We start from the raw sequence: 27,504 nt of genomic DNA on the forward strand, positions 1-27,504 counted from the left end.
TCTTTCTTTCTTTCTTTCTTTCTTTCTTTCTTTCTTTCTTTCTTTCTCTCACTTAGAAGACTGGCAATATTTTCTTGCACAACCTAGGTGCAGACACAAGGGCATTAATTTTAGTATCAGTGTTAACACTGAACTTAAACATTTTATAGATGCCTTAATCATGTGCTCTATATTAAAATACAAAATGCCCACTAAACTTCTGATTGTGTACTATATTACCAAACAATATTTATGACAGTCTCAGAGAGGTATAATTCTATTACTATGTCTAAGCTCATAAATGAAATCTAAGCCGAGCAGGTCAAATAGTTACAAGAGAGATCACTTCAGTGCTTGTTAGAAACTCTCCACCTATTTCCTTCTCTCAACACTATACCCTTCACTATAAGATGCCTGGAGCAGAGATGCTTTTCTCTTTGAGGTTTTCTAAGATTCCACAAAGTTGAGTCATTCTGCCCCAGCTGGTCAACCGGAACATGCCAGTGCGATATTTCCATAGACTATGCCCTCATGTGGCCTGGAGAGTATGGGACTGCATCAGTTTGTCCCTTAGGACTTCTCCAAGTTTCTACTTATTCTGTCACTCAACTACTTTGCTACCAAGATTACTGGAAGGTCTTTAAAAAAAAAACCTGTTAACTTTATAGGCTGTATTTAATGGCTGCTATCTCAGACTATTATATCTCAGACATTATCTGGGTAAGACTTTAGCAAATATTTATTGGGTACATACTGAATTAGACTATTGTTTAAAACATGAAAAGCTGGGCTTCAAAGTAATGCTCTGTCTGAGTCCTGTTCTCAAGAAGATTAAAGTTTACTGGAAGCTGTAGGTTCAGGATAGGCTGGGCGTGGTGAACACTTGAGAGTATACATGTTTATCTAGACTTTCAGTTTCTCTGTGAGTATGTCAAATCAAACACACTGAACATAATTACAACCCAAGATGCACAGGGTACATAAGCAGACTCCAACAGGATCAGAAATGCAGGCTGAGGTCAGAAGCCACATCCCAAGGGTTCTTGCCTCTAGTCATGTCTGCTCAAAGTTACACGGATGTCACTGGCCCACTTTCATCTCAGGCTATGTGCCTATTGGCTGGGTTACCCTCCAAGACAAAGCCCAGATGTCTGATGATAACTTTGAGGGAGAGGTGACTGTCTGGGAGCAGGGGGCTACCACAGCTCCCTCTGTTCTTTCCCAGTCCATCACCCTGAGGCTGGTCTGGCCTAAACCTCTGGCAGGACAGGAGGCAGGCTCCAGGCGCCAGCAGTCCTGGGAGGGAACAGGAGGCTTTCCTTGGACTGTCTGCCGCCAGGTTGGGATTTTTGGAGCGCAGCAGCAAGCGTGTGTGGGACTGGCTATTTCCATGGTCATCTCTTCTTCCAAATGGATGGTGTTATCGTCTTGCCAGAGAAAAAGCATTTATACATCTATTTCTGTCAAGTCTCTGATGACTGATTAAGACACATACACACACATAGAAAAAGAGCCAGAGAAATGTGTATTAACAGAGACTCTTCGCGGTCACCTTTTGGTTTGCCCTGCTGGGGCTGAACTATAATGAGCCGCTAGTGTGCCTGTCTCTCCTAGGAACCAGTTAAGATAAAAGCATTTGCTATCTTCAAGGCAGTGAGCATGATAGTGTAATGTGAGCATGGGCTTTGGAGCTAGATAAACAATTACAGACAATTCTGACTAGGCCACTGGCTGGCCATGTGATTCTGTGTCTTTCTGAGGCTCAGTTCCTTCACCCGTAGGTGGGGATAATCATCAACAGGAAACAAGTCCAAGACCTATGTGGTACAGTGTGTACAACGATGCTGTGATACACGAGGCTCTTAAATCATCAAGCAGCAGATGGTTTAATTCTACTCCTTCTTGAGAGAGTGGAAAACACAGAGTTCTGAAATGGCCTCAGGCCCATGATCAGTCTGTCTTTTTGCCAAGTCCCTCCTCCTCTCTATGATCTTCTCCCCTGTGCCTTTCATGACCCACCTCTCCCCGAGTACATCCGTTCCAGTGAGAGGAGTGACAATTTGTGTGCTGTACAGTGACACATATTTACCTTCAACTCAAACCCTGCTCCTGGGTTCCTCACTAATTATGCGACTTGCCTGTCCAATTGGTCTGTCCAAAAGAGAATCTGCTACCCTTTCTTTCCGGGCTATTCTTGTTCTTGGTCTTTTTCTCAAGATTCCAATCTTGACTTGCTCACTTTTCATTTGTCCACAGTAGGTCATTCTGTTCCTCTGTCTGCTCTCTTCTCAAGCACAGTCCGTTCTCCACTGCTGCTGCTTTGGTATTATCCCCCACGTCTTGTTTGCACTGCTTTAGTGATTAAACTGATTTTCCTGTCTCAGTTATTTTTCTCCCCTTGTCTGTCCTCTCCACCCCTACTCAACCCAAATTCTGTATTTCTAGCAAGTGACCTTTCTGCAAGAAAACCCAAATTGTATTATTACTTAATATTGATCCATGACAGATGACATACTTTCTGAGCTGGCTTTTCCCTATTTGTCTGACTTAATCCCAATATTATTGTTTCCTAATTCTCATCCCTATCATTTTTAAGTTTATCATAGACTAAGCCCTGGATTTATTGAACAACTTTACATTTCCCCAAGTGAGCCATCTTCTTTCTCATCTCTTACTCTTTATAATTTCCTCTAGACTAAAAGGCTATATGTGCTCTTAAAACTCAGAACAGGGGCTTTGGAGATGGCTCAGAGTTTAAGAACAATTCCTTCTCTTTTAGAGGACACAAGTTTATTTCCTAGCACACATGTGGGATGCCTCAAAACTGCCTGCAAATCCAACTAAAAGATTCCAACAATCTCTTCTGAACTCCACCTGTACTCAGATACAGCTACCCACAGCCACGTACACATAATTAGAAATAAAGACTCAGGTCAATATTATCACCTCTGGTCTACCACCTTCAAGCACGGATTTCCTCCCTAATAATCCATGGGGTGTTCTTGCTCGTATCTTCCCTTAACTCTGCATTTCTTATACTGTAGGTTATTATATGTATAAGTGTACATATCTATGAATACCTTAAAAAACATTGCAAATTAAATGGCTACACAAATTCAGGACATGGCTATTATTTCAATAGCATGGCAATGCCCCTGAAATTCAGAACAGTGATAGATGATAAAATGTGTCCAATGGTTGAAGGAGGGCATAGCTCAGCAGTATAACAATTGCCTAGCATATACCAGAGTCTGAATGAGCTCCAAAGCGCCAGGGCAGGGTAAGAAAAAAATGTCCAATACCATTCACGCAAAAGCTGGATCATAAAGCCCCAGTTTGCAAAGTCTTTTGTGCAGAGGGTTCAAAAGAATTATAATCCTCCAATGAAGTGTTTGCCCTTCCTAGAAACCCAATCTCTTTACTTTATCTGAACAAAAGAAGTATATATGAAGTCTGTCCGAACTGATCTCCCAGGCCTAGCAGTGTGAGCATGCAGGGATGTACTGAAAATGTCTGTCATCCCACTGTCCTTGGGTTTGGGATGGGGGGCAATGTTGCCTGTGATGTTCTGAATTCCTTGTAAAGTTGGACTCCTTAAGCGCTGCATTCCTCATTCTCTATCACTTCAAGACCCGCATGTAATCACAGTAGAAGTTTAATCCATATGTTTCTCATTCACTTGTACTTCACACACACAGAGCTGCATTACACGACACACTGAATAGCCAACTCTGAAGCCATCCAAATGTTTACTCAAGTCTCATCTGGCTGCAAAGGAGAAGCCATAGTGACCTCCTGCATACAAATTCCTATCTGGCTCTCATGAGCTCAGACTGGTTTTCAGCTTTGAAACCTCTGAGATGTGACTCTAAAGAAACAAAATCTTTCATGCATCTTTTCCACAACCCAAACACACTGTGGTGAGTAGAGAGTCATGGAGCTCTTCTGTGGATCCAGAAAGGAGGGCAGTACAGGAGAAGGAGAAAGAACTGAGGGAAAAAAGGTAGGATGCTTTGTCTTTGCCAGATGGAGTTTTAGCTCTTCTGCTTCAACATCAAGTGGCCAGGTGGCCCTCCTCTTCATGAAATTCCCCAAGAGTGAGCATAGTACTGGGGTTCACAAATACAGAGAGACCAACGCCCTTTTATTTTCAGTTAACTGTTAGGAGAAACAGCTGTCTCATGCAAACTGTAGGTTAGGGTAGAAGGATGCCTGGGCAGTCTCCCAGCTGGAACCGATCAGAAAATGGCAATAGAGAAGGATTACATGCCTATTCCCTGGCCACATATGTAGCGCTCTAATACATGGGTTTCTGTCATACATATCCTTACATGTGATCACCAAACTGTGAATACTTTCAAACTGTCTTCCAGTTTCTCTTGTACTTATGGTTTTGATTTTTGTTTTTTGTTTTTGTTTTTGTTTTTTTCTGTAATTCCAGTGTCTGACTTTAGACACCACCTCCTGGGGATAACCACTCACTTATTTTGTTCTAGCATTCAGTGTTCTGTTTTAACTTTCTGTGGGATTATTTTGTTCTTAGGATCTTCACCTGAAAGAAAGGACCCGTCTTACAAATGTACAAGGGTGAAGTGTGGTACTGTTTGGTATAGGATGCCTGGTTCATTCGGTGACCTAGGGAACTGTAGGTGTGTTGTATCACCAACATGCAGTTCAAGGTAAACTTCCTATTTATGAACTGGGATTCATGTGAAAGCTTAACTTGCAAACTAAGGCCTTGTCCTGTCTAGAGGAGAATTCTCAAGTGATGTGCAGTGTCGGCACCAGCTGGAGAGAGGAGAGCAGGACCACACAGGTGGCTCTGGCGTTACCTGTCTATGCCTCACAGAGTGAGTATAGGGGGGCTTCTCCCCATTAATAGCATATTGTGTAAAGGCAAAGAGAACCTTGGTTGATTTTTTACAAGGCATCTTTTTATGATACAAGGTCTCTGTAGACTTGGCTGGCCTAGAATTCACTAAGTACATCAGGTTAGTCTTGAGTTCATAAAACCCACCTGCCTCTGCTTCCAATTCCTTAAATCTTTTCTTTCTTTTTTTTTTTTTCTGTAGTAATGGCCTCTAACTGTTACAAAGAGCAATTTCCTTGATAATGGATGAGGGGTACAAAGATAAGGGGTAATAGATAAGGGGTACCCCTTATCTAGGGCTACAAAGACAAGGAATTAGGGTGCAATTAGGAATTATGCTGGTTTAGTAAAGTGGTGGTTGCAGATTCTCTGTGATCCATGACTTCACTAGCCCTGGGTAGGTGGCCAGGTTTCTAGTACCAGGCATGTATACATGTACACATGCACACACACACACACACACACACACACACACACATATGTATACTTACATACATGCATATATATGTGTGTATACATATATATAGAGAGAAACAACAGTTAATGAAAACAGAGGCTACGAATTTTAAAGACAGCAAGGAAGGACATATGGGGGTAGAAGGAAAAAGAGGAAGAGGAAATTGATATAATTATACTACATTACCCCCCAAATAAATGAAATTTTTAAAAAGTCACCATCTCTGAGCTCAGGCATCAGCTATTGTCTTTTAGACATATTCCCTCAAACAACTCACTCTGTGTTCCACATTTGGCTCAGAGGTGTTCAGGGCATCCATATAAATCTAGACATGAAGAATTCTGCTCTTTAGAACTCTTCCTCTAGTTCTGGCCTAACATAGAGGGTGAGGTCAAAATGGCTAGGCAAGGAGAACTAAAAGCTATTTAGATGTGGTAGCTCCCTTTGTGATTGAAAAGTGTTATGAAGAAAAGTGTTTGCCAAACAAAGCTGAGACACCAGAGCGAGGTTCAGTATGTTTATCTCCAGACCCAGGTAAATCCGAGTATGTCATACTCAGTTTTGATAAGAAAGAAAAAAAAAGTTTCAGAGATTTAACTCTCAGGTTCCAACCTAATGTGTGTTACAACTAAGACCAAACCAGGATTTAACCAAATCTGACTCAAGGTCATTCTCTTCTGAAACCATTTGTTTGATTTTTTTTTCCCCAGTGGCAAAAACAAGAGTCAAAGATAGAGCAGACTGACATCAGCTACGTCTCTCTCAGCTCTTCTGAGCCATGAATAGATATATACCCTGTCAATTCAATATAGTTGTGGAATATCCTGTATCAGAAAGAGTGTGTAGGGTCAGAGGGGGCATTATCAAACAATCCCTGTTACCTCCTCCCTCTTCTCTAAGGTCAACAGCTGTGCTTTGAGGTTAAGTGATTCCCTGTTTAAAGAACTGTAAGTTGTTTCATATTTGAGTTCTTACGAAAAAGAGATGGCTTGTAACACTGAGGCAGGAAGACTCAAAGGAGAAAGGGCATTGAGAGAAAGTTTATCTGGGGGTGCTCAACCCCAGTCTGTACACGAGAAAATAAAAAAAAAAAACCTACTAATATGTAAAGTATGCAAACACTGTAGAACAATCAGAAACAAATGAAATGTTGGCTGCAGAGTAACAGGATTCAGCTGTGGGCAATGGCCAGGAGGCAGCTTTTGTTATGAATAGATCATCTGGATGGGAAGCAGGCCTGGTTTCAACCCTTGGAGTAGGTCTTTTGGGTATGAGAAAGTACTGGGACCCATCTGGTCTTCCTTAGGAGAAAAGAGAAGAGAAGAAAACAACTGTCAGTAAAATATATGGCATGGTACTGCACAGTCCGCTGAGGGTGGCTTAAATGGAAACTGTACGTTATTAATTTGCATTCAGTTTGCAAAGCAACGACAATGATAATTGCCCCTATTTTTTTTTAAATAAAAAAGCCTAACAAATGCACACAGTGGGAGTCGAGAGAGGGAGCCCACCATTTGCCAAGCAGTTATTACATGCGAATGCATTTTTATTGGTAATCTCCGTGGTGATCCTGGCATTTCCTAGTTTGCTAACAAGGACCTTGGTTCTTGGAGCTCAACACCTTCCCGTGGCCACACAGATGTGGTGTGGCAGGATGGAGATTCAATCTGGAGCTTCACATCTTCCTGTTTTAAGTGACCACCTTTGAGCAATTTAGAAACCTTGGAATCAAAAGTAGCTGGGGCTCTCAAAGAGTAGAATGAGCCATTCTTCTTCCTAGACTTTATCATTTCCAGGAAAGTAGGTTTCCAGGGAAGGGCTATGGAACCCCTGCAAGCATGAGGGCCTTGTCAGAAAAACTGTCTATGAATGAGCAAAGCTTACTTTAGGAGACTGTAGACTTTCCCTCTTTCTGCATTCACTAGGCGACACAGATAAGAAACTGGTCTGGCTTTCACACTTGTGAATTTGAGAGAACTCATAATGCCCTCTGAATTTTCTATAGGCTGACTTGCCATTGGACTAGCAATTTTGAGAACCTGGCTCTCACCTTAAGGGCAGATGCAAGGAGCAGGAGCCATTTTCTGTTTTCCTGCTTGGCTCATGAGATAGTAAAGTGACCAAGCATAGAGCCCTGGCAAGATGGAACAGCCTTCCATGTGAAGAACTCAGAATGGGAAGCTAAATACTAAGATGGAGACTGTGCCCTTAGCCCACAGTACAGAAGAAGAACATCTTGGTCCCTCTTAGGAGTAACAGTTCTGTGTAGCACAATGGAGGCAGGGTAGAATAGAAAGTCACTATGCACTGTTCTTTTTCATCTCTTCAGGCTTCAGAACAATCTTGCTTTGCCATGTGCTCAGTATTTGGCTTTCTTATTCTTTATTATGTTACTAGGAAATATTTAATCCACATTTCTGTCTGAGTTCAAAGTACAGACTAGTCTAGTTAATCCTGGTAAGATGCAAACAAAAAGGTGTCTCTAGGAGGGAGGGAGGGAGTAGCTGAAGATGGAAGTAGGTTTGGGTGGAAGAAATCTGGGTCTCATTTCTTATGCTGGACCACAAAGACAGCTCAGTTTTCAATTTGTGTCTCTAATGGGTTGATGTAAGAAGATAACTGATGTTTACACTCAAGGCATTTGTATTAATTGATGCTCCCTACTCATCCCAGGGGGCTTTACATAACAGCTGCCTCCTAGGGTTTCAGGGCCATTAACTGAGATCTTATATGCAAAGCAACTGTCTTGGTTTCTAAAAGAACAGTTGCAGTTGCATAATAAGAAGCAGGAAAGTACCAGAAGAACCCGGAGCATGTTTAAACTCAACTCTGCCTAGAGCAGAGACACTCCACAGGTATGCAGTAAGCGTTCCACTGAGCACCCAAGAGCCTTTCAGACATTGGGGGGAACAGATGAAAAACATATTGGCCTTGTCCAACTTCTCGATGGAGTTGGGATGTCTGACAATCAATCCCCCCCCCCCCCCCCGCCGCCAATGACATTACATTCTGGTGAGTACCACAACAGAGGTTTAAATTCTTAGGACACCATAATGAACAAGACACCATATTCTGGCTGCAATACAGGCAAAATATAAGAAAATTCACTATGTAGTCACATGAGTCTCAGGGTCCCAGGTCATGGGCAATGGAGCAGGATATACGTCCAATGTCACTCCTTAGAGCAAAAGAACAGGCAGACGGCAGACTCTGGAGGCTGCTGAACAGTACTGAAACAAGTGCCATTTTCTTTTTTGTTTGGTTTTTGAATAGAGAAATAATATTCTCTATTTGAAATATTCTCATTTTGGCAACTTTACAGTTAGAAGTCTGTAAGTCTACGGCTGACATTCACCTGAGTCTGTATAAGGCATGATCCTGCTGCTGCCTGGCAGTTTTGGGGTCACAGGCTGTGTAAGCTCCTCCTTGGCCCTGCAGAGGTTCTGAGCAACTGCACAGAGTGGTAGTACGTGTGCTTTCTTCTCTTGCTGAGTTGAAACAAAAGATACTTGGTCTGAAATAAGTTTTTTTCAGAAGCTCCCTCACTGCCTTACCTTATTCTGTACATCATTTCCCCCAAATTTTCCTTTTCCCCATCATTTTTTAAAATAAACAATTTATTATTAATAATTAGTGTGTGCGTATGTGTATTTGTGTAGGTTCCTATGGAGGCCCTAGAATGTGTTGGGTCCTTGAGAACAGGAGGTATAAGCAGTTTCAAGCTGCCAGACATGGATTCTGGGAGCTGAAATTGGGTCCTTCAAAAAGCCGCAAGTGCTCTTAACTTGAGCCACCTATCCAGCTTCTTTCCCATCACCCTTTGCCACTTCATGCATTGAGATACTAAACCTGAGTTGATCTTGGCTTTTAAATTCTATGACCAACTCAAGCACAAAGCCAACCCTTCAATGGCTACGTCAAAGGGAAAGGGACCAAGACCAGTCCTTCAAACCTGCTGGTACTCAGATTCAGTTTTCACTTGGCTAAACTTTTCATCTTTCACCTGATTCATGACATATCTTATCTTGGGGACTTCATTTAGATTTAAACACTCCTTGGGATAGGCACCAAACTTTCTACATTGGGTACTATAACAGAAATACTACATGAAATACCATTTGAAAAGAAAGGAACATACACAAATTAGAGCCACCATAAAGTACTGAAAATTATTATGGTATTCTTGCACTGCCTGCTTTATAATAACTAGCCTTCTTCACCTATTTCCACAGAAGAATATCTACCAGCATCCTTCTTGGGCATCCAACTCTGTCTTTAAGAAGGCCAACTTAAGCTTGCTTGCTACATTCAACCCCTTTCCTATGAATACCAAAATCTGGAAACTTTTTATCACATACTATACAATTATTTATGAGCACAAAGTCTTAATTCAGAATAATCAGTTTTAATACTTCAGGTGAACACATATAAATTAAGACTACAGCATGAGATGAACAGCCAAGTTTAAGGAGAGAATGAAACAAGCAATTATTCCATTAAAGAGAATATTTTATTTCTTCCCTGATTAAATCATCTTTAACCACCTGGCTTCAGTTCAGACAGAGTTCAGAATCTTTATCAGTTAAGTCTAATAGCTGGCTGGCAGCAGAGTGTTGCTTGATTGACTCATTCATTCATCCCTTCATGTCACATGACTTGCTGGCCATGCCAGAGGCTGGACGGAGGTATGAACAGTATCATGATTGGCTCAAGTTGTTGAATAGGGGATAACAAAAGAACTGGATTTCAGCTTACTTTGCAAAAAGCATTTCCTAGCTTTCAACAAGTAATTATTAAGTTCCTTCCTTCCATCCCTTCATTCATTCATTCATTCATTCATTCATTCATTCATTCATTCATTCAATATCAAATGCCTAATTAAGTGCTAAGGTTCTATGCTGGACACTGGGGATGAAGGAGTCACCAGTGCCTTGCCTAGAGAGGTTGAGTGTACATGAAAGAGCCCTGCAGCAACAGAATGCTGTTTTCCAGAAGGACCTTCAGTGTGGTTTAAGCATGGCCTACTGATCATCTGCTCTAAGCATTACAGAAATCATTTCAATTCATAAAATACATACAAATCTTCATATAATCTCTCATCACTGAAGAAATGTTAAGTATAGTATATCTTAGGTAAGAATACTTTTATGAAAATAAAGGTCAAATAATGGCAGAGGTCACAGAAACTAGACAAAAGTCCACAAGAAGAAGAAAGATAGTGCCAGAGTGATGGTTTAGCTGTGAAGAATACCTATTGCTCTTGCAGAGGACGCAAGTTTGGTTCCCAACACCCATGTCCAAAGGTTCACAAAATTCTGTAACTTCAGCTCCAGGGGATCCAATGCCCTCTTCTGGCCTGTGCAGGCACCTGCACACATGTGGCATACACTGACAAGTCACATACATATATACACATCAGTAAAAATAATAAAAATAAACTTAAAGGAAGAGACAAACTTTATAAGGCTAAACAACTCCCACTGTTGTCTTCAGCTAGACTGTACTTTTCCTAACCCAAATGGCAGAGACAAAATTGTTTCACCAAAGCCTTCACAGGTGAGCCAGACCACACCTGCCTCTGGAGTTAACCTATAATTGTTAGCTAAAAGAAAGGAAAAACAAGACTTGTAAATGTGGTTAAGATGCTTAAAGGGGCAGATATTCCTAAACAAATATGGAGGGGCATCCTAAATACAGCCATAACTGATCTTAGTAGAGGGGCTGAAGGGCGGAAGAACAGATGATACCCGTGGAAGCTAAGGTCAAGTGGTAGAGTGACAAGCCAAGGAACACATGAACAACACTGAACAAGGGAGGGAAACCTCCGAGGGCGCACAGCCCTATCGCTACTTGATTTCTGCTGAGGGAAACTGATTTTGATTTGCATTCTGCAGAAATACTAAAGTGTATGTGTGTGTATGTGTATACATGCTTATTTAAGCCATGAGGTTTGTGACAATTTGTTATATTAACAACCTCAGTTTTCTTGCTCCCAGTCCTATAAGAAAAATATAAGTTGTACAGTGATTCTTATTGGGGAAAAAGCTTGAGTTGTTCAAATTATATAATACTACTCCATGCAGTAAATTCTAAAACAAGTTCTCAAATGGAATTTTGAATGGGGCGCAAGAAGTGACACATCAGCTTACCAAGACAGTTATGGTAAACAAGGCCTGACCTGCGCATGGCTTCCTCATCCCTTCTTACTCCTGTTTTGTTCCACCTTCCTCTCTCCCTTCTTTCCTTTCTGATTTTTAAAAACACTTCACTCAACAGTGAGTTCACAAAAGAAAATGGGTAAAACTGTACGAGGAATTTCTCTATGTCCTTCATTCAGATATTCCCAATGTACATATGTTGTTTATGTTACACAGGTATGTGGGTAGGCACATACTAGTGCACAAATCTAAAAACTGTACTTTTAAATTTTTTTTCTACAACATTTCAGAGTGAGTTGCAGGTGTAAGGCTCATTCTTTTTTTTTAAATTTAAGTAATTTATTTATTACAATTTATTCACTTTGTATAAAGCTCGTTCTTACATGAACACTTCGGTGTAAAGTTTAGAAATGCAGGGTATTTTTGCATATAAACACATACAATTATCTGGTCAGAAACAAAGCCCTGGTGCAATTCTATGACCTAATACACAAACCTTATTAAAGTCATACCAATTATCCCACTAAATGCTCTTTATTGATTGTAGCCATAAAGAACAAAGAGGCATGTCTGGTAGACACAGCATGGGCTCTTCTTTTGCTTCCTTGGCAGCCATCACTCTAAAACCCTTTCTGAATTTCACTTTATCTTTTTTGATCCTGGTATTTTTACAGTGAAAAGGCACAATAATTTTCTTAAAGGCTCCCTCATTTGGGCTTCTATCATATCCTCTTCGTTACACTCAGGTTAGGCATTAGAGTAGAATGACGACCAAAGTAGAATTGTGTTTACATGGCTGCTTTTTGGGAAGATCTTTGTTAAGAGGCAAGGGCCAAACTCATAAAATTTCCCATTAAAAAAAAAAAAAAAGTAGTGTTATGAGAAAAATCTGTCTCTCGTAAGTTCAGTCTGCCCAGGAAAAGCCAAGTACTCCACTGCCCTCTCTCATTTCTGCTTTTGTCAGGTCACAGAGGCTGGGCTGCTGCAGCAAAGGAGCCTGTACTGCATCCGCTGTCTAACCACACCGACGTGGTTAAAGAAGTGCATCTGTTCTCTAACCAAACTGCATCTACTGCATCCGCTTGCTAACCACAGTGACTCTACTGTATCTGTTCTCCAACCAAGCTGCCTCTGCTGCAGCCTCTCCAACCAAGCTGCCTCTACGGCATCTGTTCTCTTACCAAGCTGCCTCTACTGCAATCTCTCTGACCATATTGTTTTTGCTACTGTGAGGATCTACACACCTCAAGTGTCTCCCACCACACGCTCAGACGTACAACCTTGACATCCTCTCACTCTAACTCCCAATATCCTCTACTTAGCCGCTTAGCATTGACTTAGGCATCTCTTCAATGTGCTCTGCAAACTGCAACTGTGTACATGCTTGGCAAGCCCAACAGTCATCCCCTGCGCTTAACGTCTTTACAAAGCTGATCACAAGCCTTCACAAGCTGCTCACAGTCCCCCTCCATTCTGCTCCACTGCTTCTCTAGCTTGCTCATTTCAGCCTGCCCTCTAACCCTACACCAATGCTTCCTACGTCCCCTGACATCTGCTGCTGCACTGACTATTTTCTCTCCATTATCAGCTACTACCACACACCCCCATCCCACTCACCACTGGATTATGCTTAGCCCCCAAGTTCAAACACCGCTGCCTTTTTAAAGTCTTCTCCACAGCACTACCAGGCACATGGCTCTATGCCATATGGTGGGTTCTGTCAGCATGGCTACAGCACACATATCATACAAAGAAGAGGAAATACAATGTATAAGACATCTTACAAACTGATAAGTGCTTCTGCGTTCTTCACCAGCAAATTGGCAGGTCCACTAGATCACTCCTGAACGCATTTATTGCCTTCATACCAAGCACCCTCAACAAATATAATTCACCAAGGCTTGAATATCTGTGGCAATTATCCCTTTGTCTTCCTAGGCCCAGCACAAATTCCTAAGTTGTATCATCTGTTTTTAGTTCTTTTAGAATTTCTATGGCTGTAATAATTCTGAATCTATTTCTTTCTTTTCTTCTTTATGTTACTTAATGATTATTTCGCTTCTCCATCATATGCTCCTGTAGCTTCTTCCTTAGACGGGTACATGAACATATGAACATAGTAGTTTAATTATGTATTTTCTACTAATAGAAATGTGGGGAGGGGATATTGTGATATTAGGTTCTGTATGTATATTGGTACACATGTAATGATTTTCCCAGTATTTTACTTCATCATGGAATAAGTAGAAGGCTGGGCACATGCATACTTAAATGTTTTTTTTATGTGATTATGCAATTTATACTTCCTCTGGAGGGTATGGAAGCAGCATAGTTCTCCCAGTTTAGAACTATGCATCTCTAGATGTTGGCTTGGCATCCATGTCTTCCATTGGAATGTAACTGACTCCAGTTCTACTGCCTGGCTCACAGTAGGTGCTGAACGAAAGAAGGCACACTGGGATGCTAAGGCATTCTATATTTGAACACAGGTCTGCCTATGTAATCACAAACCTATGTTCTTTTTCTTTTCTATCACATTTTCCTTATCTACAAAAAATGATGATCACTTGTATGCTATTAATTACTTCCCAGTGTAATAGGAGTGATCAAATGAAATTATGGGCATTGAAGTAACAAAGAAAAGTATATTAATAGTTACCAGTTTTCTCTATTTTGCACCTGGACCAGAGGTCCTGGGCTGGAGTATATGAGAGAGGTCTATCAATGTGAAATGCTGCATGCATGTATGTGGATTGATATGACTTTGTGAAGGGAAGTGAGGTTTCAAATATCACTACAATGAGAACAAGAGCCACCAATTAATGTTACTTAGTCCAAACTGCACCTGGGTCCCCAAATCACTCACCAACACAAAAGAAGCTTGCTGAAGTCCTGATCAAAACAAGCCTTTTTAAGTGCTTTGAATCTGTGGCATGGTCTTTTAACTGTTCTCAGCCTCAAAGAAGAGCTGGGCAAAAAGCTGGATTAAGTACTGTCTTCCACTCAGCAAGGCGGGTTCAAAAGTAAAGGGCAGCTTTCTTATTTACATGGAAAGATCTTGGGCTTTGTGGCTTCCTGTTATGCCCTGGTGCATCTGTACTTTGGTTTCTGGGTTTGTCTTTAGAGAGATACAAACAGGTTCTCTTGCTATTCAAGAGAACATAAAAATTCCACAGTCTGTAATTGCTAGCAGATTTTACCAGATAATCTGTCATGACTCCTCAGAACAGCTGGACCTAAGCCTACCAAAGGACATCTTTGAAAGGATGGAGTTGTAAGGGACACCTGTAGTGTGTCCTAAACCCATCAGGAATGGGCTCTCCAGCTTGATAGTATTCATATTTAATTAATTTTACATTCATTTATTTTACTTTTATAGCCTTCTAACATATATCTAGGCTCTCATCTGTGTAAAAATTTCTTTGCTAGAGACTGAAGAAGAAAAAAAAACAGTTGTGGAAAGATGCAGTTGTTCTCTGATGACATTTGCTGCAGGCCTTTTTAAATCTCCCATTAGAACAGCCTGTGTACACATTACAATTATAGATTCTGTGGCTCGTGGCACGGCTCCCTGGTAGAGCACATGCTGACCATACACAAAGCCCTCGGTATTAGCCTGTCACTAATAAGTAAATAAATAAAATAAAAGTAAAACGAAGTGACAGATTCCTATCTACTGCTTCCCAGAAGTCCTTACTAAATCAGCCCTCATGGTCGGGGCTGGAGCTTCTCGGGTCTGTTTTGTACACATTAGCTGAGCTGCACTGGCTTACAGCTCAGTGGAAAAGTTAAGGTACCAAACAGTGACATGTAACCCAGAGTCCTTCTTGTAACAAACCAGACTCTGACCAGCTGTAGGAGCCTTGAAATCTGAGCAAACAAGGAAGAAGCAACTAAGGATGGCATGGAAATAGCTTAGGGGTTTGCCTAGATGGGCACCCAAGAGGTTACCCTTCCGCTTATGAGCTGGGGAACATTTGAGTAAATTGTTCAGTTCCTTTGGAAAGAAGAAAGGAATAAAAGGAAAGAAAACATCACCTGTTCTGACTGCTGTTCTGCATTCTGTGCGTTGAATTTTGCAAACATTTCACACACTCAAAAGCACTGAGAAAAAGTTCTTTCTTTATAAGAAGAAACCCCACAAACAAGAATAGCTGAACGACCACCAGGAACATGTCCACTCTTCATCACTGGAGCTTTGCTCACTTGGGAAACAAAGGTGAGACCCCAGTGAGTTTGAGGCTAACCTGGACTACATACAGAGTTCCAGGTTAACTAGGGCTATACAGTGAGAATCTGTCTCAACAACAAAAATAATAACAATAAAATGCATGAACCTAGGTACCCTTTAAAAATATTTTTCTTTTTTAGATCTAGATTTTGCATTCTTAAATTTGTGATTTGATATTTATTATCCATTTCATTAGAAATAGAAATTATCATTTATTAACGTATGCCTTTGGTTTTTGATATTTAAGCCATGTGTTAAATTTTTCACATGCCCCAAGGACAAACCACTGAAGTAGACTATTGCCCAACTGTTTAAGGGGTTCAGGCTTGTTGTGAAGACACGGAATGAGAAATATTATACCTGAGCTCTGCTGGACCATGGGGTTGCAGAGCCAACTAAGGATGGTACAAGAAGAGAAAAAAAAAAACCTTCATGGAGCTGTGCAAGAACTCTTAGGAAAATACCAACCAGTGTTGTGAAACTGGAGTTCCTGTGTTATGGTTTTAGCTCAGTTTTTCCTCTTCCTATATCTCAGAGCTTTCTAACTTTCATTTCCTTCATCTGAACACTGGCCTCACAATATAATCATGATTACATTTGCTAGGGTAAGTGCTTAAAATGTGTGCAATATGAAGTTGGCAAGTGGTTAAAGTATGTTCCCTTTTTAGGAAAAGTAAATGTAGTCTAGTATACTTATTCCATCTACAAAACTACAGATACCAAAGGTATATAATAATTTATTTGGTATTATGTAACAATAACTAAAAAACAAACAAACAACCCCTCCCCCCAAAAAAACCTAGTGGTTCTTTATGTATCTGGCCCAATGAATTTTGGTAAAAAAAAAAAACAAAAAAAAAACTGGATATACCTGGTAGAAAACAGAATTAAAGATGTGGGATACCAGGGATGAATGAAAGTTACAAAGGGACTAGACCACAGGATCTGCTATGCTCAGCTAGGATTCAGAATTGTGCTGGGATTTCTGGGGAGAGTGAAGCCATTTGTATTTAGTATTCATGGCCCCTTCTTTATGAGCTCATCACATTGCAATTCTGCATATCACAGAAAAATAAATTCTTGTACAAAGTGCATGCTTGGTCCCTTTGTGGGTTACCCTTCCTTCTCAGGGGCTTATGATCAACTTTAGAAACCTCTAGTTAAGTCTTCAGAAATTATAGCAAATCACACAGCCAGGAGTTACATGAAAACCTGGGGGCCATCCAGGTAGGCAAATGAGTCAAAAAAGCAGAAAGCATCCAGACAGGAGACCCATCATTCAAAACCATCCTTTCAGTTATAGGCCTCATTCTTCACATGGCACCGTATAAAACAGAGCCACCGTTTGAAAACCCAACCAAACAGATTTTTGGCAACTGGAGTTGTTTGATACTTTAATATGTTTGTTTGTTTTTTTACTTCCTTTAAGATATAATTTAGTGAACAGCTCAGTGCCCATGGGATAGTACCAACCTAGGCATCTGTGTTGTGTAAAGAGAGTCTTTCATCAAGGGGAAAAGACAAAGCTGTACTCACCATGAACTAGCTATTTCATATGCTATAGCTTCCAATGCCTGTACAGCCAGCCATTCAACAATAGTTTGAGACATGAAACTAGAAAAATGTGATCTGTTCTTCAACAAACCGCTATAGTTACTACCTTTCATTTTTCTGTGTGTGTCTGCTCATGTATTCACTTAACACATACTAAACATCTACTATATATCAAGTCTAATGCTAGGAGCACATTAACTAGAACTGCACTGTTCAAGGGGTTATCTTTCTATGACCCCACAGTGGTATGACCCACAAGCTGGCATTGTTCCACAGTGCAACACAATGAATGGGTACTGAATCCTTCCCATTCTCCAATACTACTTCACTTAGTTCTCCAGGAGTTCAAAAATGCACAACAGCATCACAGTGACTTTAATTTCTTCATAATTTAAGGCTGGGTTATTGTAGGTAAATATATACTAAATCCTTAAGACTACAGCCAAAATATCCACTCAATTTTCCCACTTGAACTGTTTTTCCTGTTGGCAGAGGGAGACCCTGACAGTTCCTTTAGGAAGGAACTTTTCAGCCACATGCTCAAAAATCTATTTTCTGTTTGTCTCTTTGAACTCTTAGATGATTATTTCTTCTGGGGTACTAAACACTGGCTAAGTTGAAAAGTAGACAAGTTGGTTCTTGTGGCAAAAATGAAAGGTCTGAACATTTATTTAACATGTAGAATTGGGCAACAGAAGCCTGTGCACTCCAATTGAGTGGAAGAAGAAAACTTTCAAAAGAAGGGACACAAGGCAGATTACTGAACCCCGAGTTAAAGCCACATGTGTCCCAGTGACTTCATGTATGTTTCAGCACTTGGAATCTTGTAAAGCGTTCAGTGCAGACTCTAAAGTGATGCCTTCAGCATCAAGTTCCACCCATTGAACCAGTGGAAAGGCACAAACCCTTCCGCCACCGCTATGTATCCCCTCAGCAGCCATAGAATCGTTAACCCACTAAATAGAAAAGAAGAAAATAAATCAATGTGTTTTTCATTTAATGCTCTTCCACAAAAACATTTTCATGACTTGGGAAGCTGGCGGCATGTTTTCAAATTGCCAGATTTAGAACTTGACCACAAAACAGCAGGGGGAGAAAGAAGATTAAATAGAGTCTTATAAATGCTGTCTTCCCAGGGGAGGATGGTGACAAGTGATGCTGTTTATTTTTATTGTTATCTTTATGCTAGTGGCCTCCTGAAGAGTAGTGATTTAGAAGGCTGGCAAGAAAAGCAAAGGGAACACTGTGGTATAGCATGGTCCAGCCCCAACTTTACAGTTCCCATCAGCCTCTGGCAAAGATACGCCTCGTGATCTTGCCTCTTTCCCACAGAACATTTGTGTGCAGAGCCAACCCAGCCTCCAGCCTGTCCCCTGTCTCTAGTAAGAGCCCAGAGTAGGAGCTCAGAAATCCCACAGAGGAGCTGCAGACCTAGCTTGGTATTGGCTTGCTTTCTAACCTTGGTAGTTAGCTTCTCTCACGGAGTCTCGGGTCAGTCCTAGTGTGGTGATAACTCTGACAGCTGCCTGAAGTTATGATGAGGATATTTAAAATGTGATCAGTATTTGTTATTGTCACTGCATCCAGAGTGTCTTTTAGAACTTTCAACCCTCTTCTGTTTTTCGTGTCCTTGGGAGGGAAATACATCAACTATCCCATTTTCAGGACTCAACTGAAGGGAGCTAAAATATGGCTATCCTATTTTTTTTTTCCTTTACTACTTAAACAGTTCCTTAGGGTAAGCTGGAGTCTTTTGATGAGACTGAGGCTTAGGCTAGATGCCCGACATACTCTCCTGAGGCTTTCGTTTCTGACCTTTCACCTGATTGTTGTGTTCCTGATAAGGCTTCCTGAATCATGGTGCTAGATAGTTGAGCCCAGCTTTCATAGGAATAAAATGGCTGGGTCACACCACAGGTATTATTGTTTAAGAAACTGATAAAATGTCTTCCATGTTAGTTGCGCTAGTCACAATCCTAGGAGTGGTCTGTGGCTTCTAGCCGCCCATGTCTCACCATTCCAGTAAGCATGCTATGAATCTCATCACGGTGGTTTTTAAAATGCATGTGTGTATGACCTACGTGTGTGTGTGTTACTTGTTGTACAAGTATGTCTGTGTGTATGAAGACTAGAGTACAACTTCTGGAGTTATCTTTAGGAACAGCACCTACTTCCTTTGACACAGGATCTCCCATTGGTCTAAGCTCACCAGTAAGTTTAGGCTGGGTTGGCCAGTGATCCTCCTGTCTCTGCTTTCCCAATGCTTGGATTTTAAGATCCCCTAGGCCTGGTATTTTTGCATGGGTTCTGGACACTAAACTCAGATTACTTTCCCAGACCTCACTGTGGTTTCATGGGCATTTCCCTTCTCCCTGCCAGATGTTACATACCTTTAGCATCCTTAGCTAGACCTAGTTACCCTTTGCTTTGGGGGGTTTTGGAGAAGGGTTTTTCTCAGATGGTTTGAGATGCTGCAATGACCCATTGGTGACACTATCCAACTCTAACAACACGGTGTAGCCTGAGAAAGGCTTTCCTCTGTCTAGCTCACACTCACTAGGGCCATGGGCTCCATCTGTCTTTCCCAACAGGTCAGACTACGGGCAATCTAAGTCCTCCTTGGTGTGTTCCAGAGCCATTAGGAGGAGATGAGGCCCTCTGTCGGAGGGCATGGTGAAGGGGATGAAGGAGGGTACGGGACAGAGATGTAATGTTCTAGAGGTCTGTCGCCGGGGAGGAGAGAAGAGAGTGCAAGAGTGCATGCTCCCTGTCTCTGGTTTTATGCCTCACCGTATGATCTCTCCAGATGGCCAGCATACTCGCCACAAAGCCATCCACAATGTAGAGCTCTCACTACGGGGCCCCTTAGCGAAACCAATGATATCATTACACCCTCAACCTCCGAGAACTATTAGCAAAACACATTCCTTTTCTTATAAAATACCTGGCCCAGGTACTCCATTATATCTCTATGTTTCCTGCCCTGCATGAGCCCAGGGCACACATGCTTACCAATCTTCACGTGCACACATCCCAAAGCATTTTCTATGTTCAACTAAAGAGGATTTTGCTGTGATATCTTCAGTTCTAAGCCATTTCCACAAGGATTATGCTCTAGCCCTAACAAACCATCTTAAACAGTAACATGACAGCTGCTATTTTATCTCAGGGATTCTGTAAAGTTCTTCATAAACGTGGCCTGACTAAATTCTCTACGTTACTACGGGAAGAAACCACTGTCCACATATAATGGGCGAAGAAACAAAGAAAGAGGCACTACAGAATTAGTATTTTACCTGAATTCCCTTAGCAGGTAGCAATGAAGCCCCTGTCCTTGAGACTCAGTGTCCACTCAGTGACAGCCTTCTGATCTGTAGGTTCCTGTGAGATGGAGAAACCTTCATATTTCCCAGCCTCCACCAAGCCTCCCTGGAGAATACCCCTTTCCATTGGACAAGCTGGCTGGAGAATGCGATGCCAAGCTGTTGCCCGACTTGACAGCTCCTGAAAGGGGCGCTGGAGCAGTGGCAGGGATTAGCTCTCTCTGACCTTGTGACTTTTTGGCCTCCCGCTGACCCCCGCTGTGCGTGAGCCTGCATTCTAAAGAGTTGGTAGTGATTAAGTCTGAGGAAGCAGCTCCGCTCTCATAAAGCTAAAAAAGAACAGTGTTCCCCCTTGTTAATTAAATCATGCAAAAGGAAGATAAATGTGCAGCCCACACTTGTATCTTCTAAAATATCAAAGAGCAGATTAGTACATCTTGTGTTCTGCCTTGGGCCTTTTCTCCCCATTCCTGGAGGTAACAGGGACTTGGAGGTGAGGGACTTCTTTTTTTTTTTTTTTTTTTTTTTTAGTTACATTTTGTTAACTCTGTGTCCCAGCTGTATCCCGCTCCCTCATTCCTTCCCCAACCCCACACTCCCTCCCTGGTCTCCTCCCTGCCCCTTTCCAAGTCCACTGATAGGGGAGGACCTCCTCCCCTTTCATCTGACCCTGTTTTATCAGGTATCTTCAGGGCTGGCTGCAAAGTCCTCCTCTGTGGCCTAACAGACTGCTCCTCCCCTGGGGGGGGGGGGTCAAACAGCCTGCCCTTGAGATCCTGTTAGAAATAGTCCGTGTTCCCCTTACTTTGGAAAACTACTTGGTTACTGAGCTACCACAGGCCACATCCGTTATATCCATAGATGGTCCTTGGTTGAGTGTCAGTCTCAGAAAAGACCCTGACTTCTGAAAACTTTTCAGTGCTCAATTATTTGGTCATTCATTTATTCATTTGTTATTTTGTGGTGAATCCGAAAGAGACCACCTGGGTCGGCACAAAATATACCAGGGAATTCTGTCAATTAAGCATTGAGCTGGAAACATCAGAAATGACAGACGGGGAGAAAGTGAATCCTTTTGGTCATATTTAAAACAACCTCTTGATAAACCCATGGCCCTCTTGGTACCTATGATCTGTTGGTGAATTCTCCCTGACGGTTGGTGGTTTTATTTGCCAGACCCACAACAAAGCAGTACTTGAGCTTTGCTGGGAGAGTTTCCTCAGTCCTGTGCCTCTCCTAGACCTCACAAAGGTGTTATTGTTGCCTGCTTGCTATGCTCTGAGCACCTGAGGGAGATCAAAGGTACCCAAGGCCGCAGTCTAGCCCTCTTGACATAGCATTAAAGCTGATGATTAATCCTTTAGCCTACAGGCTTCTTCCCACTAGCAAGTACAAAGCAAGGTGGTGGTGAGGACTATATTTTCAGTCCAACAAAAGACAATAAACTGGCATTTCATGACTACCATTTACTGTATCCAACTATAGCTGCCCATCAAATTTGTTGAAGCCCCAACAGTTGTCCCATGTGAGCTATTTATATCACTGGGACACTTTTGTAAGTATTATCACTTTTTTTTATTTTTTTAGTTTCTATGATGTGCGTGTCACATTCAGATAAAATGTATGTTATCCAAAATCTCTCTGGTACAGGCAACTTTGCCTCTTGTGTGATGGATGAAGAATCTAAGGCTTAGAGAGTTTGGGTGGTTCACACAAGTCACAGGGCCAAAGAGGACACAAGCAGATTTTATAGCATGTATCTGGAAAGCAGAAAGCCTACAGTCTCTCCCTTCTGCAATGGGCCTGTGATAAGAACACATAGTATCGTGCCACACTGAAAAGTAGGAGCTTTGAAGCCAGAGCAAGCTTTAGCTTCTTTGTTCCAGAAATGAGCATCCTTGTGACCGCCAGAAAAGCACAGAGTTTTCTGTCTCATTTTTCTAATCTGTCAAACCTGGAGACAGCAGGAAAAGCCAGCACCAGCCTATGAAGAGACTGTGGGACTAAGGGAAGCTCTGAAGGCAGCAACTTTCATCCACTGGGAACGCCTCTGCTCAGAAGTGTGCACTGCAGGGGGAGAAGTGTCTGAGACTCAGACTTGAGAAGTAGATGAGATGTGTCCCACTGAAGATAGTGTTGGCTTAAATAATTTCAGTGAGGACAAGCTGGCAGCTTAGACCCATATCAAGGAAAAGGAGAGCTGGCTTGCAGTTCCACACTTGGTGGAAGGAGCTTCTGTAGGTTTGTCCTTCCAGCACAGGGCTGCTGAAAAGGAGTGAGACTTCTAAAACCACCTAAGGACACACACACACACACACACACACACACACACACACACACACACACACGCAGTCATATATAACACATTAATAAACACACATGTACACACGTTACATATATATTATGGCTTCCAGTTTTGTGTTTTTTCTTTCTTTTTTTTTTTTCTTTATGGAATTCCTGATTATGTGAAGAAGTGGGTCTCTGTGTATATCTTTGTTTCCTGTGCCTTGTCTTGGGCTCTTTTCCTTCAGTTTGTTGGTACCATCCTATGCTGATGTGCTTGTTTTATTTTATTGCACTAGTATCCCTTAGAAGCCTGTTTGTTTTCTAATAAGAGACAGAAAGAGGTTTGATCCAGACGGGAGGAGAGGCGAGGAACAATTAGGAATAGAGGGAGAGGAAACTTTAATCGGGATATAGTATATTTAAAAAAATATTTTTCAACAGAAGGAAACAAAAAGATTCTACGTTGCCTAGAATTCAGAGAAGCGGGAAATAAAACGTAGTTCCTTAAAGTTCAGCCCACGTGTCACTTTGGGAAGATTTCTGCAACCGTGGGCTCCCAACTGAGTCTGTCACTGTTTCCTTCTTGCTCTATAAGAACGGGACTGGTAATCGCGAGCTGGCCTTACAAACATCACTGCCTGAGAGAAGCGCTAACTCCGTTCTCATGCTAGGGGCCAGGAGTGAGAACACTCCATATTGTGCAGAAAGCTGGGACTCTGTGTGGGACTGAGAACCAAATGGGCTGGCATGCTCAGCTCTGTACAGAGAACATGGGTGAGAATAAGTGCCTAGCATAGAACAGACACCCAGTAGCATGATCTCAGGATGAATCTGCTTCAAGGACCCTGGGCCATAACATCTTAATATAAGTCTATCTCATCTATGGGGAAGTCTATGCTATCTTTCCCCCCACCCCGAGTTTAGTAGCTGGGACAAAAGAGAACGTTTCAGGCAATGTTATCCAACCAAAGCATCTACTTGTGAAGACAAGCTCACTTATTTAATAGCTTGGCTTCCTCACTGCAGAGATACTACCCTGTTTCCCTCTCCATTCTCTGCTCTTCTCCTCCTCCTCCACTTTCTCCCTGGTTTTACTCATCTGGGAAAAATCCAAGGAGTCGTCCATCTAAGTTTAACAGAGTAATGACTTTTAAATAAAAATATGGTAGAAATGGGTACTTATCGAAATGGAATGCTTTCAGACTCATGCATTTAAAAAAGATATAAATTTTAGGGCAGGCACTAAATTTTACTGCAATCTTAGTGAAAGCCTTTCCACTAATTCACAGAGAAAAATTAACAAAGTGAAAATTGCTTATCAGTGTTCTTTTGAAGTCATGATACGCAGCCTAATTCTATAGATCATCAGGACACTCCCAGGGAGATGGATTTATACGGACGGAGGGAGAGCTCAGTGGCCAAAGAAAACAGACACCCATTTGCAGGGGAGACTTAGCCAACCCTGTGAGGGGAGATGTCTGGATGGCTTTGTCAGCTTTGGGGCCCCAGTCCCTCACTGAGTACCTTTCATCTTTTTCAACAAGTTGGCCTCTGGAAAAAGACATGGCAAAATCTAAGTCAGGGTTGGGATGGAGAAGAGAAGGACAGAAAGAGTGGAGGGGTGAAGGAGCCAGTAGTTCAAGATTTTGCCCTGGGCTGCCTCCACTGTCTGTGGTGGCCTTGCCTCTGTGCATGTCACACTTACCCCCATGTGACAAGATGATGTTCCGCAGATGACAGCCAACCGTGACGTCACTGGCTGTCCCTCACAGGCAAGGCCATGACCTCTCACATCTGCTCCAATCACTCCTGTGAAAAAGTAAAAGCAAACAAAATCCTCTTAAGAAATTAGATGGGGGGTAGGGGTGTAAGAAAGCTAAAAACAAGAAAAAAAAAAAAAAAACATAACAAGGAGTAAGAATCCCATGTAGTCTCAAGTTAAAAAAACAAACAAACAACAACAAAAACTTATTTGCCAGCCAAGGGCAAACTAGGCAGTATATTCTATTTTTGCTTTACTCTGACCCATGTATGTACGGCATCTAGCCTTGTCAGAATAATACCAACAATAATTATTTACATAAAAACAGCAGCCATGAGACATCTGTGTCCATTAAACACCATTCTCTATGCTGTGTATTGCAAGGATCATTTCATGTGAACACTGCCTAGCAGATGTAATTAATGCCATAGACAGACGCCGAAGAAAAAACTGAGATCTTCAGAGGTTAAGCAACATGCCCAAGGTCAAAGCACTGGTAAGAGGCAAGCACGTCTGGCTGGATTCTGTTAAACACATTGTCTCCCAGTGTTAAGGAAGGTGAAAGCAAAGGAGCGATGTGATGTTTGAATCTTTTTGACATCATGTCTCTATTTTTATTTCTACTCCAAAGCAACAAGTATGGAAGCCAAGTCTCTGTTCTAAGAACGCCATGCTTCAGAAAGCCTTCCAGCAAGAGGAGAAACAGGGGCTTTTCACACAACTCCTCTGGATTCATGATACTTGGAGGGCAAGTGAGGCTAGTAAAACAGAGAGCTCCTCCCACCTTCATTTGCTCAACAGCCATCAAGAAACATTTGTGTGTTTGTGTGTGTGCAACATGCTGTAAATATGATGTGGTAGCCAGAGACATGCAAATCTGCATGACCACAATATGAAAGGAACTCCAGATGAGCAGGGTAGGGAAGATGCTAGGATACAGAGAGAACAGCTTGAGTTCATCTCATCAACTCTGGACCACCCTGCTCTCAATCTACAGAACAGGATGCTCTTCATTCATACCTGAAGACCTCTGTTCTTTCCTCTGTCTGGAATGCTATTCTTCAAAACCTCTCCCACACTAACTGTTGTTTATTCTTAACTCAGTGTTACTTTCTCAGAAAGGATTTTCCCGATTATCTAAAACGTTTACAGTTTCCCTGTTCAATGTTCTCAAGTACCTTGACGCCCCCACCACACGATACTAGAAAACTTGAAATATCAGATTTCTCTAATAAAGGCTGCAAAAAGCTAGTACTGCCTTACTTATATGCCTAGTAGCCAGCGCCTAGAGTAGATGCTAGCTCAGGGCACAGATTGACAGTGAAAATGCTTATAAAGAAGAATTAGAGAAGACCCTGCATTCCCCTGCTCACAGTCTGATGAGGTACAGAGAACCCTGAATGGAGAATTTCAATCCAGAAGGATTAGCTCACATGTAGAAACCGCAAGGTTCAAATTCTGAATTCGCCAGGACTTGTCAAGTGGAAGGCAGAGTAGGGGCATTACACCACACAACAAGTCTGCAGCACTCTGTGAGATCACATGAACCTGAATGCCATTTTCTTCTCCTAAGGCCCTGCAGAACTTTGGAGGGGCTACTGCCCCCAAGACAAGAAGCCCATGTGCAAGCAGAGACTAGTAAGAGATGGTGAGAGTGAGACAGGCTTTCTCCTTTCTGAATAAACATTTCACAATCTGCTGAGAGACCACAGGTTACACGTGTACATCAGGAAATGACTCATGAGATGAGATTTTTGACAAGAACAGCCTTCAACAATGCTGGGGCCTTTCATAGAAGGTACAACTTTCAGTTTATTCTGAATTCCTCAGAAAGCTTGCTTACAAAAAGAATCAGTAGCTGAAGAAATAAGCATCATCAACAACAGCAGCAGCAACAAAACAGTCACATTTTAAACTGTGTCCTCCAAACCTTGCACAATGCCTAACTGATGGCAAATGCTCAGTCGATTCTATTGTTAACTGGAAAACAAATATCAAGAAAATAAGCTTAATGACTCAAGGAACTAATTCAGGGACTCCCCATTTACTGACTCTCTATCCTCAAAATTCAGATATGAATTCGTATCAAGTAATAGGTCTAAAAACAAAACTTAAAAGGAAAAGTTAAAAAACGGGCAATTTTCTTTACTTCCTTGTGCTGCCTGCACCTCCCCATCAGTCTTCTACACAGACACTCATTGAGCACCTACTGTACTTACAAACAGAAAGAGACTTTGCAAATGGTATGATTTAAGAGTCCATTATCCTGTAATTTATCAAACCACAACTGCTTTGAAATTTTTATAGGCTTATATGGAAGAAAAACAACCCAGGTTCTAGCATTCGTGTTATAATTATGTCCCACTTTATAGCTATAAAACACTACTTTAGAGTTTGCAAGCATCCGCCAACACTGCACCCTTTCTTCCAGCTCAAGTTGAAAGAACTGAATTTCAGAGATGGGAAATAAGTTTCATCACATGCTGCTCAGAGGCAGAGTTGGGGCTCACATAAGGATTTATTGAGTTACTCAGTCTTAGGTGCTGGTACCCTAAAAGAGTCTCTTGACATAACAATTTGAGACCCTATACAAAAGAAGAAAAACACACATTTTGAACATGACTTGGGACTTTATTAACTCGTGATTCAGACATTAGAAGGAATGAGCTGACTAATAAATTCAGTTGAATAAGTTGTTCAACTAAGCTGGTAGGTAGGGTTAGCATTCTTGCAAAGACCACTCCACATGAACCACCAGCCTTCTGTGTGGAAAATCTGGGCAATGGCTAGGTCTTTGAAGGGCAAGAGTCATAACAAAGGCATTTTCTCTGCAGAAGACCTAACTCTGGCCTACATCTAGACATACATTTCTGTTATTTTAAAT

The 27,504-nt window shown here is 41.7% G+C and overlaps 1 protein-coding gene across 1 annotated transcript in view; it reads right to left on the bottom strand.

Annotated features, from left to right (window-relative positions):
• Window positions 1-27,504, bottom strand: part of Fggy (FGGY carbohydrate kinase domain containing) — a 334,558-nt gene that overhangs the window by 118,414 nt on the left and 188,640 nt on the right. The window contains exon 8 of the mRNA XM_055618965.1: window positions 24,564-24,667. Within this exon, the coding sequence (XP_055474940.1) occupies window positions 24,564-24,667 (104 nt within the window). The remainder of the gene's footprint in view (window positions 1-24,563; window positions 24,668-27,504) is intronic.

This window comes from Psammomys obesus, unplaced genomic scaffold (assembly GCF_907164565.1).
Source record: "Psammomys obesus unplaced genomic scaffold, mPsaObe1.curated_primary_1811, whole genome shotgun sequence".
Lineage (NCBI taxonomy): Eukaryota > Metazoa > Chordata > Mammalia > Rodentia > Muridae > Psammomys > Psammomys obesus.